Source organism: Mastigoproctus giganteus, chromosome 6 (genome assembly GCF_048544385.1).
Source record: "Mastigoproctus giganteus isolate SK-2022 chromosome 6, ASM4854438v1, whole genome shotgun sequence".
Lineage (NCBI taxonomy): Eukaryota > Metazoa > Arthropoda > Arachnida > Uropygi > Thelyphonidae > Mastigoproctus > Mastigoproctus giganteus.
In genome coordinates, this window is record NC_143580.1 from 214,636,511 (window position 1) to 214,657,040 (window position 20,530).

At 33.6% G+C, this 20,530-nt stretch overlaps 1 protein-coding gene across 1 annotated transcript in view; it reads left to right on the forward strand.

The window, feature by feature from the left end:
• Window positions 1–20,081, forward strand: part of LOC150084940 (aminopeptidase NAALADL1-like) — a 98,642-nt gene extending 78,561 nt beyond the window's left edge. The window contains exons 15-18 of the mRNA XM_090376397.1: window positions 4,242–4,500; window positions 10,867–10,948; window positions 15,478–15,570; window positions 19,928–20,081. Of these exons, the coding sequence (XP_090232523.1) occupies window positions 4,242–4,500; window positions 10,867–10,948; window positions 15,478–15,570; window positions 19,928–20,081 (588 nt within the window). The remainder of the gene's footprint in view (window positions 1–4,241; window positions 4,501–10,866; window positions 10,949–15,477; window positions 15,571–19,927) is intronic.
• Window positions 20,082–20,530: the final 449 nt, after the last annotated feature.

Consider the following 20,530-nt stretch of genomic DNA (forward strand, 5'->3'; position numbering starts at 1 on the left):
GACCTTATTGCTTGCTCTGTGTGTGTGACATGTAGAACTGACTGTAGCTGGACGTAGGTATAAAAGGATTGCCAAAGTATGTAGGTCTGGTTGTCAAAGGATGTATCATTTTAGTGACATTCATGACTGAATGATTCCTCTGTATACAACCAAGTCAGTGGAGGCTAGCGTGTTGGTTGCTGGAGAAGTTGATAGACTTAATTTCTGGCATACCTTGTGAGGATGTTTGGTTAGGCTACACAATGCATAAAATTTACTATATATTTGCTTAGTGCCCTTGCATTGGTACTGGCTGCTCCTAGCTTAAAATATCTTGCATTCTGTTGGAACCCGCAGTAACCTAGGAAGGTTATTTAATTACTTTAATTAAAGACATAACTACCATCAAGGGTGAAGATAGAGGCTTTTGCTTTCATAAGGGTGACTACAGTGGTCTCATGAATTTTTTAAATTCCATGCAGTGGGATGATGATGTTACCAACAAAAAATTCTAAATGGGAGGCACTCAGGGAATTAATCATAGAAGCTGCTAGGCTTTTCACACCAACGAAGAAATACTGTACAATACTGGAAGAGAAGAAAAATGTATGGGATGCATATAAATTATCAGGTGATGCAGAAGCCTATAGTATATATAAATAAGTCTGTAATCAGGTTACAAAGGACATTAGGCAAGCTAAGGCAGATTTCGAGAAGGCTTTGGCAAACGATTGATTGATATTGATGCAAAGAACAGCAGTAAAGACTTCTATGTTTATATTAACAGTAGAAGGAAGGAGTTGAATCTATTGGGTCACTTGATGCCAATGGGTTAACTGTTGATAACCTTGCTCTGGTTGCTGACAAATTGAGTAGGTATTTTACATCTACATTCATATATGAGGAATTCCATAGAGGAGGAGATGCCAGATGGTTATACAACTCTAACAGAGAGCTAAATGATTTTTTGATAACTTAAAGAAAAGTAGAAAAGAAATTGTGGAAGTTAAACATAAAAAAGGCATGCAGTGGGATGATGATGTTACCAACAACAAATTCTGTTGCAATGTGGCATTAAGGGCAAGTTACTGCTATGGACAAAGGGATGGTTGAGTGTAAAAGGACAGAAAGTGGTTATCAATGGGCACTGCTCTTCCTGGACTAATATTATTAGTGGAGCCCCTCAGGGTTCAGTGCTGGGCCCATTATTGTTTTCAATATTTATTAGTGATATTGATGAAGTTATATCAGGCTTAATGTCTAAGTTTGCAGATCATAAAGGTTGGCAGGGTGGTTAATGACAGATACTACTGCAACAAGATCTATGGGATGAGAAATGGCAGTTGAAGTTTATGACAAATGCAAGGTACTGCTTATGGGTAGTGTTAATTCCAGAGTAACCTATCAGCTGTCTGATACGACACTCGGGATACTGAAAAATGAAAAAGACCTGGGGTAATTTTGCAGTCAGATATGAATTTCTCTGAGCAGTGCAGACAGGGGTGCCAGGACAGCGCATGGGGTTTTGTCAATGTGATATAGAGAAACTTTGTTAGCAGAGATAAGGAGGTAATTATCGTTTTATACAAAGCCATGGTTAGGCTACATCTTGAGTACTGTATACAGGTCTGCAAGCCTCATTTTAGGAAGGATATAGATCTGCTGGAACAAGTGCAGAGAAAGGCAACCAGATTGGTTTTTTTTTTTTTTTTTTTTTTGATTTGGTAGTTGTTGGTGCATCGGCTTCTGTGGCCATATTGCACCTCCCAAGGTTTTTGCAGTACTTTGATCCAAGCCCGAGGCGGGAATCGAACCCGCGACCTTTGGGTTGCCGGGAACCAGATTGGTGAAGGGAACAAAAGGGCACTCTTACCAAGGCTTCAGTTCTGCAAATTGCAGCATCTGAAGACTATGCACTTGTTGGGAGTTCTGGTTGAGGTGTTTAAGGCCTTGAATGGATTACGTTAAATACTGATGGCATTCTTTCTCTTTCTGAGACTACCCATGAAGGGGCATAAATTCAACTTGAATTTATGCCCCCTCATGCTGACTAATTTATGCCCAGAAAGAATAAAGTGAAGAACCACTCTAATTGAGCGGTTTTTTCACTTCATTCTTTCTGGATAGTTGTTCCAGGAGCACATTGTAGATCTACAACACAAAGTAAGATATGAACTTGTCAAAATCCAAGATTATGTCCATGTAATCTGGCCTGTTTGGTTGCTTTATTTAACCATCAGTTGGGCATTGTTATGGGTTCACTAACATGAAAAAAAAAAAAACTTTAAAAGAAAAATTTAAAGCAATGACCACATATTAATTTTAGTATTCCTTCATTATCACTTATACCAATTATTGGTAACTGGCAGCCAGTGGAGCCTTTTGAACTTAAAAAATTTTTAAAAGTACAAAAAATTAAGAGATTCAGCTAAGAGTGATGGTTTTCATTGTTGGTGTGCTATTACATTGTTGCAATTTATAAAATAACAAATTTTTTGTAATTGTATCTCACATCTGGTGAGTACCTGAGCTGGATATCATTATTCTTCTCTTTCTTTCTTTCTTTCTTGGTGACTCCCTTCTACTTCTCTCTCTCAGGGTAATGAGGGAATTTTTTTTTTGGCTGATGCAGCATAAGCCTCAGGCTTCCTTCCTTCCTTGCAAGGAAGCCTCAGGCTGCCTTGCACCATATGGCTAATAATAATAATAATCTCATCATCATCATCATCATGAACTTGGTCTGGCTTAGGTCTTTTAAACCTGTTCCATTGTAGCTCTTTTTTTTTTTTTTTTTTTTTTTTTGATTTGGTAGTTGTTGGCGCATCGGCTTCTGTGGCCATATTGCACCTCCCAAGGTTTTTGCAGTACTTTGATCCAAGCCCGAGGCGGGAATCGAACCCGCGACCTTTGGGTTGCCGGGCAGGTACTTTACCCACTCGGCTAGCCCGGTCGGCATTGTAGCTCTTGGAGGTGGTCTTGATCTCACCATCATTGTCTTGGTCGACCCACGTCTCTCTCTCTTGCCTGTAGGTTTGTAGTTAAAGGCTAATTTTGGGATCTGGTCTGGGTTCATTCTTTATATTTGGCTGATCCATTTTTTCTGATACCGTTTTATGTCATTTACTATGTTAACTACTTTTAATTTCTCATGAATATCTAAATTTCTTTGGTGGTCTAGCCTTGTAAAGCCTAATTCTAGTTTGTGTGCATCTTTCTTATTTATGACCCAAGTCTTACATCTGTTAAAGAGGGCTGATTTTCAAGTGATGTTGTGCAGTTATAATTTTGTTTCAGTTGTCATTTGTTTTCCGAAGTGGCATTTAATCATTCAGTTCATTTTATTATATTTTTGTAGTTTAGTGTGAATGTCTTTCCCTTCATTTGATATTAAATTTCCCAAATAGATGAAATCAGATATTTGTTCTATTATTTTGTCATCAATAACAATTTTGACTCTTTGTATGTTTTTTCCACATAATCCCATTGATTTTGTTTTTGAGATGGAGATTTTCATCTCATACTTTTTGCCTATTTATTCAGTTCATTAGCTGCTATCTGTAGTTCATCTTCGGATTTTGCAATTATAACTTGATCATCAGCATATAATATAGTTTGGATTTTATTCCTGTTTGTTCAACTGTATTCCGTTGTTAATTGTTTGTTTCCATTCTTTAATAATTTTATTGATGTAGATATTAAATAAATTTGGTGATAGTCCACATTCTTGTTTGACTCCTTTATTGGTGTTAATTGGGTCTGATAGTTGGCCATTAGAATATTTTATACAGACTTTTGAGTTTTTATATATAGGCTTTGCATTGCTTTCCGGAGTTGGGTTGGAATATTTTTTCTTCATGTAGAATCTACCAAAGTTTTTCCTGGTTTACATTGTCATATGCTTTTTCATAATCAATAAACAGCAGAAATATAGGTAAGTTGAATTCTCTTCTTTTCTCCAAATAATAATCTCAAATAATAATCTCATATATATTAAATTACAGATGGTATTGCAAAGTACATAATTTTAAGCTCTTTCTACCCTTTTTTTCAAAAACACAAAAAACTGAATGATGAACTTTGTATACCAACACACCTCATGATGTGACTTTTTTTTTGATATACCTACTTGATGATTAATAATAAATTGTCATTATGATATTAGAAAGGAATAATTTCCATTTAATTATGAAGCAAAACGTTTTTAAAAAAATTATTTTATCTACCTGACTATTTTTAATTAAGAATTACATTTTTTGTTTCAGCATAAATATTCTGTTTCTCTTTATCCTGCCTTTCATACTAAATATGACACCTTTACTTTGATGGAGAAATTCATTGACCCAGAATTTAAAATCCATTTATCGTGTGGCTGGGTGGCTGGTATTCTGGCAGTTTTGCTTAGCGTACCTCCATTCATACCATACAGTCTCATGCACTGGGCTGATACATTACGCAAGGAAGTAACATATCTAGAACTGGATGGAATAGATAGAGAACTCACAAGATTCAATGTGTCATTGGGTATGTAAAGAATGAAATATAAAGCACTTTAAAAATTTAAATTTTATTCATAGAATTCAGTAAGGAACATTGTCTGCAAAGTTTGACAATTAAGTTCTAGGAGTCAGTCAATTAAAAAAAAAAAAAAAACAGACATTAGAATTAAAAAAGCTTTTAATATTTTTCAAAGTAATTGCTTTGAGCACCTATACACTTGTGAGATTGCTCATAGAGCTCTTTTAAGTATATTTGAACAGATGGCCACTAATTCCTTTGTCACATTTCTCTTATTATCTTCTATGCTATAAAACTGTTGTCCTTTCAGTGAATTTCATTTTGGAAAACAAAAAATAGTTGCAGGTAATAAATCAGGGGAATAAGGAGGAGTGGTTTAGCTCCATAGTTCCACACTTTGCCAAAATTTCCTCGTGGTAATCAGCACAAAATGCAGCCAAAGTTGCGCAACAGAAACCAGCTCGAACACAGTCCAAAACTTGTACAAAGTACTCCTTATTCACTGTCTTACCTAATGGAATAAATTCCTTCAATTAATTCTCTTCCAGTTGAAGAAAGTAATCAAAATCAGTTAGGTTTTTTTTTTTTTTTTGTTTGTGCTTTGATTATGAGCAGCTTTTGTTCATTAGGCAAACAGTGCAGAACAAATCTATCACAGATTTTCCATTTGCACATGTCTTCTGTCAGAATTGCAAAAACTGTTTCTCTGTTAAGTGAAGTTCTTCCATCATTTAGTCATTTAATGATCAAACACAATTACTGTACAAATTTTAAACTGTTTTGGGGGTTCCAAATATCATTGGACATTTCACAGCACTCATTGTCCAGATCCTCATGACAAACTAGTTGAAAAACATGCATGTGAGACAGAGCAGCATTACAGTATCCTTGTTTTACCAATTTTGGTAATTTTTTTAGCCTAATTTAAAACAAAATATAATGTTTGCTCTTTGTTGCATCACTTACCATAATGATAATGTCTTAAACAATGCAGCAGCTGTAATATGACTGTGTTTGTAATTGACTTGCTTTCAGCCAGTTACCTTGCAGAGGGAAGAAGTTGCATAGGTCAGTTGCCACAGTGTGATACATCATTATCCTACATTCTTTGACATGTTTATGTTTTCAATCCTGTAACTTGATTGTCAAATATATAAAATTAATTAACAATCACATACCATAATATTCAGTGAAACAATTCAATGAGTATTATGGTATGTGACTGTTATTACTTGAGTATTATGGAATGTGATGGTTAATTGAATATTGTGGTATGTGATTGTTTGTCATGTCCTAGTTTGCCAAATTTGCCAAATTTTTAATATTGCATGTTTGTTTGAAACATTGTTTTTTTGAGTTTTTCGGGTACAAATTGTAAAAATACGAATTGAACGTATGCAAAAATGCATATTGCAAACTGTATAACTTTTGGGATACCAATAATAACATTTTTTGAGGCTAATAAATTAAAAGTAACAAATCAAACAAGTAAAAATAGTATAATCTCTATTTGCTTCTAGCTAACTGAAAGTTGTGAATTAAACTTGCCTGCATTGCACTTGCAACCTGTTTAGAAAATTCAGTGTTCAAATCCTGCTAGTGATGTGATTGTACTGGGTTCATTTTCAAGCATGGTTGAGTAAGTTTGTCTGTCTCAGGCAGAGATAAATGTTTTTTGTGAGTTTGCGAGAAACCCATAAAGATGAGTTAAAAAACCCATCTTTATGGGTTTTCATCCCATAAACAGACAGATGCATCCTTAAATGACACGCATGCACACAATTTACAGTAATAACACATCAGTATCTCATGGCCTGAATTGTCCTGGTAATATTTAAAAACAACTCCATGTAATTATTTTTTATTTTTATGTATATCTTTTAATTAACTTAATCTTTTGTGCAATGACTTTTGGTGGGCATATCAACAAACCTGCAAGGTAAAACTACCTCACAGACACATTAATGAATTACTAAAATGGGCAGCTGAATACTAAAAAAACATATCCTCAAAGTAAAACAGAGAAGATACTGAAATATGAGAGTGTAATGTGGTGTTTCATGAACATGTAATAGCATTAGTGTTAGCAGAGGCATTGATCAAGAAAGCAAGCTTATACAGCATCAGCCAAAAAAATAATAATATTAAATAACCTTCCCATTTCACCTAGATACCTTGTAGAAGATAAAAGGGAAATATAACTTTTGAATAGAAAGGGAGGCGGCAATGATTATTTAGAGATATTTGTGAAAATTAGTGGTAGAAATGAGTTAAACACTTAATGATGGATCTATTTGAAAATAAGATTTATTTTTAATAAAAGTTATATGAGACAATTACCATAGATTGATGAAAAGGTTAAAAGATTCTGGGATAATTAAAAATTATTCTAAAGATTCATTAGGCATTATTTGATTATTTTCATGAATATGTAATAGTTATCTTTTAGAAGATAAATGCTTTAAAAAAGGAAGTATAATTGGATTCAGAATGATTCAAGAAAACTATTTTATTGTAGCAATTATTTTGTCAATATCAATATTATCATATAAAAATTATTATTTTAACTCAATACTGGTTTTTAACTTCAATTTTTCTTTAAAATTCAGTTTACAAAACATTTTTACAGTGTGTTATGTCTTTAGCTTTTATGGCAGACAGTTTTTTTTTTCATTTGGATTACCATATTTAAATGGTAATTTAAATTAAATATAATGGTTTTTAATATTTATGGCACCATAAATATCTACAATGGTTATGTCCCAATTTTATAGTAATATTTAATTTTTATATATACAGGCAACCCTCTTATAACACGGTAGTTAGGTTCCTATAAAATCTTGTGTAGTGCGAAACCGTGTTATGGGACTAAGAACCGCTAAAAAAAGAGAGGTTACTCGTTCCAAAAGCTAACAAACATACATAATTTTTATAATTAGTGGAAACTTAATTTTGTATTAAAAATCATAATAACCGAACAACCATCTTGCAAACTGTGATACATATATGTCAGATAATGTATGTTCATTTAATTTTCTTCCTCTTCATCACTGCTAAGCACAATCAAACAAGAACGTTTTTTCTGTTGCAGAATATCTTCACCTTTTGAACTTTCTTCTGCAGCATCTAGATTTTGTGTATCTTCTGCTCTTTTCAAAAAATCTATTCTGGGATTGTTTGCTTTTGCTTGATAGATTTTTTTAAATTGCACGGTATGAAGCTAAGCATTTTTGAAGCTCCCTTTTGAACTTTGTGTTCCTTTCAGTCAAAGGATCTGCATTCAAAAATAAGATTCAAATTTCTCGTCTAAGTTTATGCCTTCTCATATGCTCTTTAGTGTAAAATTTGGAACTTCAGAATTTTCATCTGTGCTATCATCCTCTGAATTGATTTGGTTTAGCTCCGATGCCATTTCCATCAAATCCGCTTCACTAGCCTCTTTTTCTACTAGTAATTCTTGAACGTCTTCAGTAATCATATCATCAAAACCTTCTCCTCCTACCGACTTAGCAAGTTCTACTATTGCACCGATTCTATTTTCTGTCAGTTCAACCATATTTCCTGAATGAACTGACTCTGGCCATACATTTTTCCAACAGTCATTTAATGTCAGTGGTTTTACTTCTTTGAGTGATGAAGCTGTGATTCCGATACAGTCCACAATTGAAAAATGTTTCCATGCCTCCATTGCTTTAGTAGATTCGGAATCAATTTTTTCCAAAATCCATTGTAACAATTTTCTGATGTAATGAGTTTTAAAGGTAGATATAATGCCTTGATCTAATGGCTGAATTAAAAAAGTTGTATTAGGTGGTAGGAACATTACTTCAACATTTTGGATGGTCTGGTGCATTATTCAATAGTAATAAAACTTTGAAATTTAGATTTTTCCGTATTAAATAGTTTTCCACAGCTGCACAAAACAATTTAGAAACCGTCCTCTAAATAAATTGACAGTTACCCAAATTATGCCTAAGTTCCTTAGGCATAATTTAGGGCTGAAATTTAATTCACAACAAAGAAATTATTCCAATATGGTTCTTAAGAACAAAGTTTAGTAATACATACCCAGAAAAATTTGTAAATGATCAAACAGAAACCAAAATAACCTTACAAAAACCTTAAAAGTCACAAACTGCATGCTTTGAAATCACAATTTTTTATGGTCTTAAATAAACACAAGTCTCAAATAGGCACAGAATTATCGGAAAATCCCTAACGCAGGGATTTTCCGATATTTTTTTTTTTTTTACATAAAGACTAGCAAGTCAACAGTGAGGATTCACAAAAAAAGAATGGAAATGATGAAAAATTACATCTAACATAATACAGGATTTTCTCTGCACAAAAGCTCTGTGTAATGCGAGATTTGCTGCAATTCTCTAACCATGTTAGAGCAAAATTGCGTTATATAAGTACTGTGTTGTGCAAGGATTGCCGCAATTTATCAATCGTGTTAGAACGAAACCATGTTGTAGAAGTACTGTGTTATATGGGGGTTGCCTGTATATAATTTTTATTTCATAATTTTCACTGTTTTCTCAATTTTCAATTTATGCAGTGCGATTGTATCAAACTGGTGCAGTGTTAATAGTGTATTTTACTCCCCCTAAACTTTTTTGTGTACTTCTACTTCATTTCCTATTGGAACACCTGGACAAAAATGTAAAGAGGCATAAAGAAACCAGGTATTTATGATATAAGAAGATGATGTATAAGTAGTGGTGGTGTGTATTGATAATATGGCTGATAAAGAGTTGGAGCCTGACTTTTGGGTCCTTGTGGTTAGCACATTTGGTATAATCACTGTCCTCCCCACACCAGGTAGAAAAGACCTTAAGTTAAAATCCTATCAATAACATGAGAATTTTTAAGGATCTTTTTCCACAACTTGTCTGAGTTGGCCTCAGGCTAGGGTATCCTGTTTTTTTCTACTGGAAACATGGGAAGGTTTTTTTTTTTGCTAATGCTAACTTTGGTTTTTCATTTCAGAAAACAGCAAATCAACTACAGAACACTCACAATTTACAGACATGTTATATATGCTGCAGTATGGCCTCAGTTGCTGTGCACCTAAAACCCTACAACAACAACAACCTAACTTTTGGGGGGGGGGGTAAAGGAATACCAAGGTTTAAAGAAAATTGGCATCCTAATTCCAGTGATAAAACTTAAGATAATGCTATTTTGAATGAGAAAATGACATAGATGATCACAGCAAGGCTAAAATCACTGCTTAAGTTACTTAAATTTGTGTAAAAAAGCATTCAAGTTTTTCAGTTCCATCGCAGTCAAGATAGCACATGAACCCAAATTCCACATAATCCTCACTGTATTTCCTTTTCTTTGACATTTTCTAGTCTTTTTGAGGGGTCACAAAACTGTAATTTAAACTAAATTATCAGTTGCATTAGAGTTAAACAAAATCAACTACCCAGAGTGAAGACAAACTGCTAACTAAACTAATGCTCGGAGGCAAAGTACATGACAGCATGGTGCGAAGCATATGCTTTACCTTAACTAGGAATAACCGAGACATGGGATGTGTGTGAAGACTATGCAGTAATGAGTGTATGAGAGGCATTCGTTTTAGTTATGTACTATCACTAGTTGTGGGTATTTTGCCATTTAGAAGGGCAAAATACCCACAACTAGTGATCTTTACATGAAAATACCCAAAAATTGATTGTATACTATGTAAAATGCATAGGATAGAACCCTTAAAAGATGCCATCTGTGTTCATACTGCAGAGATGCTTGGGAATTTTCAAATTTTATATTTTTCAGCAGGGTAACACGGAAAGACATAACTCAGATGGACGTAACTCGGAAAGTGCCTGTAGGTATATTTAATTAATAAGCAATTAATGTTAATAATTTTAATTTATTATGTTAATTATAAAGAATTCTAAACTTCAGAATTTTATCCAATGAGAAAGAAATTGTGATAAATTTTTTGAGAGGCACCTCACATCTCCCCTGGGAAAGCACACCCCACCAGTTAAGAACCCCTGTGTTAGATAATTTAATGTAACTGCAGAGTAAAATCACATTCAGATTCCCCAAATCACCTGCTTTAAATGTTCATACACTGCACAATGGGTGAGACTCAGTTGGTGGAAATGATTGGTGGTCCCTGAAAATGATTAATGTATAGGTAATTTTTAATGGTATCTGATTATGGATATATGATTTACAAGTGGGCTATGATAAATTACTTGTAGTGTAGATAGGTCATGTTATTACAAAGGTCGAGAAATGCTATGGAAATCAATTCTCTTAATGAATTATTTATGTACATATAAACAACTGGATTATGTCTTTCTTAAAATTATACTACAAAGTTTTAATGACTTTTTCTTTGATTTTCAGTTCCCATGAGGAGGGCTGTTTTGAAATTTGAACGTGCTACTATTTCCTGGTTTGAAAGTATCGAACAAATGGCGACAGATGAGTATGTATTTGTATAAATTAAGATGAAGTATATTAATTTTTATAGTACTTTTTTTTATTATAATCTAGTGATTGAAGGTTATTGCTTAAATTTATTTAAGGTGGAAACCATCATGCATTGATCCAAATCTTGCAATGCACAGTTTTTTTATGTACATATAAAAGCAAAGGCATTGTTGTATTAAGTAACATATCTAGAATTATAGCAGCCCTGGTAGACTTTTATGATTAGAGTCTCCTTAGCCAAAAACAACAGTTATAGATAATATATATTTTTTTTTTGCAAATTTTAATCTATAAGTCATAAAAATAATATGATATCACTCTTCCTCTTCCCATGCTTTCTGGACTGGCTTTGCTTGAATATGGATTGCATTAATTATATTAACCCAATTAGTAAACAATGAATTATCTGCATAACTCTGTAACATAAGCTTTATCTTTATGTCAGCTATGAATTAAACAGGAAGGAAGGGAAAGCTTGTCCAACATTCATTTGTTTCATTAAACTTGCCAGTGTAGATGTGAAATTTTGAAATTCATAAGTCATCATGAGTGTTCATTTGGGCTCTCATATCAACTTAGTTTTTTCTTCCTGTATTTGTAAACTACGTAGACCAGTCCCAGTTCTCCAAAAAAATTGTGGTTACCCATATAATGTATGAGTCATCATTGTTGTAGAGTTTTAAGTGCATCAGCAACAGACTACATTATGCTGTATATATTATATCTGTAAACTGCATGTTCTGTGGATGATATGCTGTTTGCTGGATGAAAACCCCAAGTTTCTGGGAAGAAAACATACTAACCTTTCCTGGGACTGATATTTATTCAGCCACTTTGTGAAAAAGGCTCAAAAATTCCTCACCCATTGAGAGGATTCAAACTCAGATCTTTACCACTCGTGTGGGGAGGACAGTGATTTTACCAACTGTGCTACCCATGAGGGTAATGTATGAGACCAGTATGGGGAACTAGTATTACTGGAAGGAATGAAAAGCAAACAGTACCTTTAGCTATTGCATGATGTATCAGTACCACATTTAGATGAAATTCCACTAGCATTGCCTCACTTTGCCTACCTATAAGATATAAAGTTGGTTGGATAAAGTTCACCTGGATAATGGAGGAGTAGGAGCAACCACCATTTAAATAGCCATTAAAATCCCTAGATCTCACTTCTCCTAGATTTTTTTCCATGAAATCACACTGTCTTTGTGTCCAAAGACAGTGTGATTCTGTCGGCGTCTCATACAACACTCAAGACCTTACAGAAAGTATCTGTAGGGTTATGCAAAAAATTACATTGGACACATCCATTAACTTTGAACTTCGTATCTCTCATATCAAAATGTGAATGACAGAAAAGCCATCAGAAAAAGATCTGATTTCATAGTATACCTGGAGATCTGAATCCATATATAATCAGTAAGATATATGAGTTTTAGGCCAAATCTGCATAACATCAGCATTATTTTTTTCTTGTGTTATGTATGTGTGCTACATGAACAGAAAATTAAAAGAGCCTTTAAGCAATAAGAATTAATGTAAATAGGCAATTCTGTTGATCCAATATGTAAATGTCTTATAATGGGAGATTTTAAGTTTCCAGATATTTACTGGAACTTGTGGGTTAGTCACACATACACACACTAGCAAGACCTTTGTGGATTTATTAGATTAATGTTTTCTACAGTAGTATGTTAGAGAAGCAACAAGGGAGAGTAATACTTTTGATCTGATTATTGGCAGTAATTAATCATGCATTAGGAAACTGCAGATAAAAGAACAATAAGTGGTCACAATGTACTGATGTGGCATTTACTTAAAGATGTAAATACCATCAAGGGAAAGGGTAAAGAGAAGGGTTAAAAGAGCCTTTAAGCAACAGGGGATAAGTTCTATACAGTAGCACCAACTGATGATGTTACCATCAGCCAATCCTAAATGGGAAGCAATCAAGGAACTCAATTAACCTTGGAAGCTACTAGGCTTTTCATACCAACTAAGAAATACTGTTCAAGGTTAGGCTTAAATGGATGTCAGATGAACTAATGAGACTCGTGGCAGAGAAGAAAAATTCATGGGATGCATATAAATTATCAGGCGACACAGAAACTTACGGTAGGCATAAACTAGTCTGTAATCAGTCACAAAGGAGGTTAGGCAATCAAAGGCAAATTATGAGAAATCTTTGGAAAAGGATGCAAAGAAAAACAGCACAGACCTCTTTATTTATGTAAACACTAGAAGGAAGGGGATGAATCAAATTGGTCCACATGATATTGATGGTTCAACCCTTGATGACCTGCTCAGGTTGCTAACAAATCAGATGAGTATTTTGCAATTATGTTCACATGAGGAATTTTTTAGGGAAGTGGAGGCCAGAAGTTTATCAAACTCTAACAGGGAGCTAAATGATTCTGTAATAACTAAAAAAGGAAAGAGAAATTGTTGAAATTAAACATAAGAAAGGCATATGAGGTGGATGGGATCTATACAATTACATTATGGAGACAACAAAGTAAGCAAGCAAACCCTTAGCTATAATCACGAGAGCATCCTTGGATTCAGGGGAGGGTTCCCAGGGACTGGAGATGTGCAAATATATCCCCATTCACAAAGGGGGGGGGGGGATCAAAGGGTGACACAAGTAATTACAGACCTGTTACCTTAACTTCTGTTCCAGGGAAAATAATGGAGTCACTGGTTAAAGAACTAATGCAGGACCATCTAGACAAGAATGCAATTATACTGCAGTTGCAGAATGGATTTGTTAAGGGGCAACCTTGTCTGACCAATCTGATTGGATATTATGATGCTGTAACAAAGGAACTGGATGCAAAAAAATAATTCTGATATCATATACTTGGAGTTCAGAAAGGCTTCTGATATCATTGCACACTTTATAAAAAACTGCTGTACAAATTGGAGCAGTGTGGCATTAAGTGCAAGTTGTTGCTATGAATAAAGGGATGGTTGAGTAGGAGAAGACAGAGAGTGGTAATCAATGAACATTGTTCTTCATGCACTAATGTTATTAGAGGAGTCCCCCAGGGTTCAGTATTGAACCCATTGTTGTTTTCTGTATTTATCAGTGATATTAAAGAAAGCATATCAGTCTTAATGGCCAAGTTTGCAGATGATACAAAGGTTGGCAGAATCGTTAAGACAGTAATGACAGTATGCTACTGCAACAGGATCTAGAAAAGTTAGGCAGAGAAATGGCAATTCAAGTTTAACATTGACAAATGCAAAGTACTGCATATGGGTAACCCAGGGTAATGTACCAACTGTGTGGTACTACACTTACGGTAGTGGAAAATGAAAAAGACATGGGGGTTAATTATGCAGTTAGGTATGAAGATCTCTGAGCAGTGCAGACAGGCTGCCAGGACAGCTCATGGGGTTTTGTCAATGATGTACAGGAATTTTGCTAGCAGGGATAAGGAGGTGATTATCCTCTTGTATAAGGCAATAGTTAGGCCACATCATGAATACTGCATACTGGTCTGGAAGCCTCATTTTAGGAAGGATGTAGAGCTGCTGGAATGAGTACAGAGAAGGGCAATGAGATTGGTGAGGAGAACAAAGGGATGCCCTTACCAAGATAGGCTTCATTTCTGCCAATTGTAGCATCTGGAGAACTAAGCACCTGTGTGGTGATCTGATTGAGGTGTTTAAGGTTTTGAATGGTTTGAGCAAGCTCAATGCTGATGGGATTCTTCCTCTTGCTCAGATTACACACTTGAGGAGCATATATTCAAACTGCAGAAAGACAGTTGCAGAACAGATGTGTGGAAATTTGCCTTTAGCCAGTGAGTGGCTGATTGGTGGAACAAACTTCCATCTGTTGTTGTGGAAGCTGATAGCTTAAATAAATTCAAGAAAGAACTATACAAACTATTGGAAGGAATGGATGGGTGAAATGGGAAGTTTTTTTTTTGCTGATGCTGTATAAGCTTGCTTTCTTGCATCGTATGCCACTACTAATGCTGGCGCCTCTGTAGCCAGGTGGGCAGGAGCAGCAGTGCATAGCACACGCTTCTTGATCAGACCGGGGTTCGAGCCTGTGACCACCAAATACGGAGGATGCGGAAAGGCAGGAAATGGCTACCACATATCCCCGGAGCAATATGGCCTTAGTTGCTAATGCTCCTAAAAACCAAAATAACAACAATAACAACTACTAATGCTAAATGCCTTGTTATTGAGATTGGATCACCACATGATCATCACTGGGACCAGTTCTGATTTTCAATAAAACAGAGGACACATTAAAGTATAAACCTACTAACTGCAATGCAAATCAAGAAAACTGCTTCAATCAATGATATAAAATATTTTGTTTTATATTGTTTTCTTCCCATACTGGGAAGAAAACAATATGCACAATTCACTAAGAGTTCTGGAATTTTGATGAAATTAAAACATTTCCATTTTAATTTAGTTTTGCACTTCCTTTTGTTTATATTTATTTTTTATGTGAAATTATTGCATGAAAAGTTTTAATTTTTTGTCTCTCTGCAGTGACTTATATGTTCGGAAGATAAATGATCAAATGATGCTGACAGACAGAGTCTTTATAAAAAATTATGCCCCTGGCAAATCAGTTTATCTCAGGTAAGAATGGTAAATCTAAGTACATTGAAATACTAGAATTTTTGCACATTTATAATTTAGTGTTCCATGGGAATGGAACATTTAAAAAATTTATAAAATAAGAAAAATGCATGATTTTCTTTCATAAGGTGCCATTTCTAAGTTTATTTCCTTTATTTTTTCTATATAATTGGCTTATCTTTGCCCAGGAAATTTTTTGCAGAAGTCACTCTACAAATAAAACAGAAGTATACAGTAAAATCCTGATACAGTGAACTTCTTAGGCGTGGGGTGGGGGGTGCATGAATAATTTTATTGTACTGAAATTTTGTTCTAATGAATATCACTGAAAATTATTTCAAAAGAACCATTATTTGTTCAAATAAATTCTGCTGCACTTTTCTAATATATATGAGTAGCAATTCCTGGTTTTCTTTCCTTAAATAATGAATAAAATCGCTAATAAATAAATAATATGACAATTATATATACTATAAAAGCAAAAATATTTTGTTCAGATAATGTCATTTTGAAAGTACCTTTTATAAGACATGCCTCACAATCAGAAGTATGGTACAGTAGATATAACATTAAGTTATTTTTCACATATTAGTCAATTTTGTTTTTAATGATTAATGTAGGAGAAAAAGTTAATCATTAAAAACAAAATTGACATATTAATATGTGAAAAATAACTTAATGTTATATCTACTGTACCATACTTCTGATTGTGAGGCATGTCTTATAAATAAGAGATGCTTTTTAAGAGTAAAAAAAAAAAAAAAAAGTATAATTGTTCAGAAAGGTGGAAAAACATTAGTAATGGTCTGATAATGAATTCTTTTGCCACCTGTTTTTAAACTTAATTTTTTTTTCTTCACATGTTGTTGTTTGTTGTTTTTGGTTTTTAGGAGCATTAGCAACTAAGGCCATATTGCTCCAGGATATGCGGTGGTCATTCCCAGACCTTTCCGCATCTTCCGTATTTGGTCGTGATGGGCTCGAACCCCGGTCTAATCAAGAAGCATGTGATATGCACTACTGCTCCTTCCCACCTGGTACGGAGGTGCTTTTCTTCACATGAATGCTTCCATGACCACATAGTGAAATTTTACAGTAAACTTTATTTTGTTGTAAACTAGTTTTTAGGCAATAAGAGGATGCTAAAAATAATGCATTATACTGAATTTGTCAAGAATGTTTTTTTTTTTTCAAAGGCAACTTATAAAGCAATAATAAGAGAAAATTTGGCTGGGTCTAGAAATATTTTTGTTATAGTGAAATGGGCGCCTCCGTAGCCAGGTGGGAAGGAGCAGCAGTGCGTAGCACACGCTCCTTGATTAGACCGGGGTTCGAGCCCGTCACCACCAAATACGGAGGATGTGGAAAGGTCAGGGAATGACCACCGCATATCCCGGAGCAATATGGCCTTAGTTGCTAATGCTCCAAAAAACCAAATAACTAACAAACAAACAGTTATAGTGAAATTTTTGTTGAAATGGTATTTCTTGTAATGGGATTTTACTGTATATTGTTTTTACTTTCTGTATAGTTCCAAATATAACATGGCAAACTTTTTCAATTTCAGCTATAAATTTTAAGACATATTTGGATGTTTTAATTAGCATTTTGTAAATGTGCTTTTATAAGTATGTATACAGGGTTATCCAATTAAAATGCAACCTACTTTGCATTGCAACAAAATCTTCTTAAAGACAAATGCAAACTTTAATTAAAAATCTTGCGGTGTGCTGTAGGTGTCCATCTTGCATTTTTTTGTATAGCATGCTTGGATATATATATATATATATATATATATATATATATATATATATATATATATATTACTGAATACCTCTTCTCATTAAAAAAAAAAAATTGGATGTAAAATAAGTATTCCAGAATGAACATATCTTCTTCTTGGGAAATACTCATGCTGCATACTGCACTAATAAATCTTATACCCCCTTCTCAAATAACACTTTTCACAAAGAAGCTGCCAATTGTCTGAAAATAATTCTCCATATCCAATGGCATCATGTGTTCAGTTACCTACCACAATTACCTCAGTACAAGCCATTGACTAATGGGTTGTGCTATGTATGAATAATCCTGTATATTTAATTCTAATATGTATTCTAAGAATCTTTATTTTTGAATGCAAAAGTCTGTCAGAATTTTTGATCTTGTTCCAACATGCCTGCCACTAATCAAAACATTTTTGGAAGTCTGTTTTGTGAATGCTTTTAGATTGCCCATGGTATTTGAATGGATTTCTTGAATCATCTCAAATCTTTTTTCTTTCACATCTGTTTTAATTTTCGGAATAGCCAAAATTTGCATGGTTTTAAGAATTATAAAAATCATTCACCAAACGTTTTGATCAAACCTTGTGTGTGTACTGCGTACATGTTTGTGTGTGTCTTTGTAATATATAATAACATTATGTAAAATATAATACAATATTATCAAATTCAAATGTGGAGGAGTAGCAGAAACTTTATAGTAAAAGTAATAGCAAAAGATAGAAGCATTGTAGACCGGCTGTGTGAACTGTGTGTGTCATACTAAATCTGAATTATTACAATTGGGTCCACATAATTAAAATTGTTATGGATTGCTGGATCTCTCCTCCTGAAACAAAGCAAAATCGCAAGGCATATCGAAGAGAGCAACAACCGTTTGCAAGGAATAGTTGAAATGAAATATCAAAATACAGTAATTCAGTTTCACCCAAAATGACTGCACCCTCAAATTACATTATAATTCAAGTATTTATCAATTTATGTCTTAACTGTTCTGCTGACCGAAACAGATTCTTAAAACTACACAGGTCTGAAATGTGAAGATTCAATTTTTAATTTAAGTGAGCACTGTTGCAAAGTAAAATTTGATGAACACAAGTCATTTGCATTTTTTTTTTGGAAAGAACAAAAACTATATTATTCAAAAGAAGAGTTATGAAAATTTACAAAGATTTCAACTTAACACGTTTCCTACAATTTGCCTCTTTTGAGACTAAGGTGGCCACCATCTTAAGGCTAACCTTCCATAACGTGTTTAAGTAAACAGCAGTCGGTCTAACTTCAGTGAACCTTAGAAAGTACGTTGGTATAAATTATTTAAATTGTTTTTGCTCCTTTGTGACAGGAAATATAAAAGGCTTCTCACACATTAAAATTAAAAGCTCTCTTTTAAAGAAAATGCTCTTTAAAAGTTTAGTTTTTTCCTCCTAACTCTTTAGCTTTGGATGGCATCAAAATTCAAATAGAGTTCCAAGTTCTTTAGGTTGGCCACATGCACAATTAACTGTTTCTTTAATTTTTTTTAATGTTGTATGAAATGCACTGCTTTAAGATGGCTCATTATTGTAAACTCTTACCTTGTACTGTCTTAGATATGAAATTTTAAAAAAAAATGCTCCATGACAAAATTAAATAATCCCAAAATTATGAATATCTGTGAAGTGTTCCTTTAAGTGAAGCCAAACAAACTCTGTGGTTGCCCTTGTATTTAATACTTAACATTATTTAAACATTACAATAGCTGTAATTAAATGACTCTCAAACAGAGAAATTCAAAAAATTCATAACATTTATCATTGGACTGCATAATTTGAGAAGCAAGTCTTGTTATTTTAGAGCAAGAACAAATATTATCATTAAGATAATCTTCAATAACTTTTACTGGAAAAGCTAAATCAATACTTTAAACTTTAATCCATACTCTGTTTTTCTATCTATTTTATGCTTCTCTCTGAATCTTGTTGTCGAGCATGCTCTCAGACATCAGCATTAGCAAAAAGCAGTGGTGCGGATACGAAACTTGGCTGTATCATTATTCAGCACGGGGCAAACTAATGAAGTTTATGTTAAGTTGGGTAAACACGTGAGTAGCTTTATAACGATGTACAATTTCATATAAAAGAAAATACACAGTCATCTAAATCATGCTTTTTTTAACAATAAGATATATGCTTTATTAAGGCATTTGTATTTTACTACTGACAAAGAAAATTAATGTCAGCTACAATTTAAAAATAGAAATCACTTCTAAATTAAAAGTCACATTTGCATTTCACAATAACATAGGTTCCTTTTTTTAGCATACTTTGAGGAGAAATTTTATTTCTTTTCCATCAAAATTGGGAGTTAACTATCTTATTGACAGCATAACAAAAAATTAAGGTTGGAGGACTAAGCAAAAAAAAAAAAAAAAGACTAAAGCAGCTGCAGTTAGTCCACAAGTTTTAAGAAAATTTAACAGGTTAAAAAAACTTATCAAAAGTTAGTGCAGTAGTATGCATAAATTTTATAAATTTATTTAAATCTGTCACAATATTTTTATTTTTCATTAAATTCTGTTTTTTCTTTTCTAGAATTCCAGTTATTAAATATCTGTTATGGGACATAAAATTATCTCCAAAACAATATAAAAAACAAAAGATCCAACTACTGAAAAATTATGTATCTGATTTAATGATTGCTATTTGCACTGCTGCAGAAATCTTGAAACCAAGCACCACAATCTAATATGTGATTTTGATGACTATCAAAGTATTGTCTTATAGACTGTCTTTAAAAATGTTTTATAAAATGCAATGCAAGAATTTCAAATTAAATAAAAAATAATTATTCTTGTGTAGTTTAATCCCTTTATTATTAAATAACATTGACACCCCATCTCAAAAATAAATGCGCATGTTTGTGTTTTGCCACGGGAATGTAAAATTTTTAAACAGATATAAAATCTGAAACATACCAAATAAGATAAACAGACTGTGTTAATTGTTTCGTAAACGTCACATGGACACAGCACTTCCACTGAAATCAACCCTGCAGTCTAACAAACTTTACGAAAGCTATTTGTCATAGCTTGTTTATATATTTCCCAAAAAATTTAGTGGAAGAATGTATTCAGTGCATGTAGATCATTTTAAGATTACACTATTAGCCTTAGAGCAGTTTAAGCAGTTGAGGTC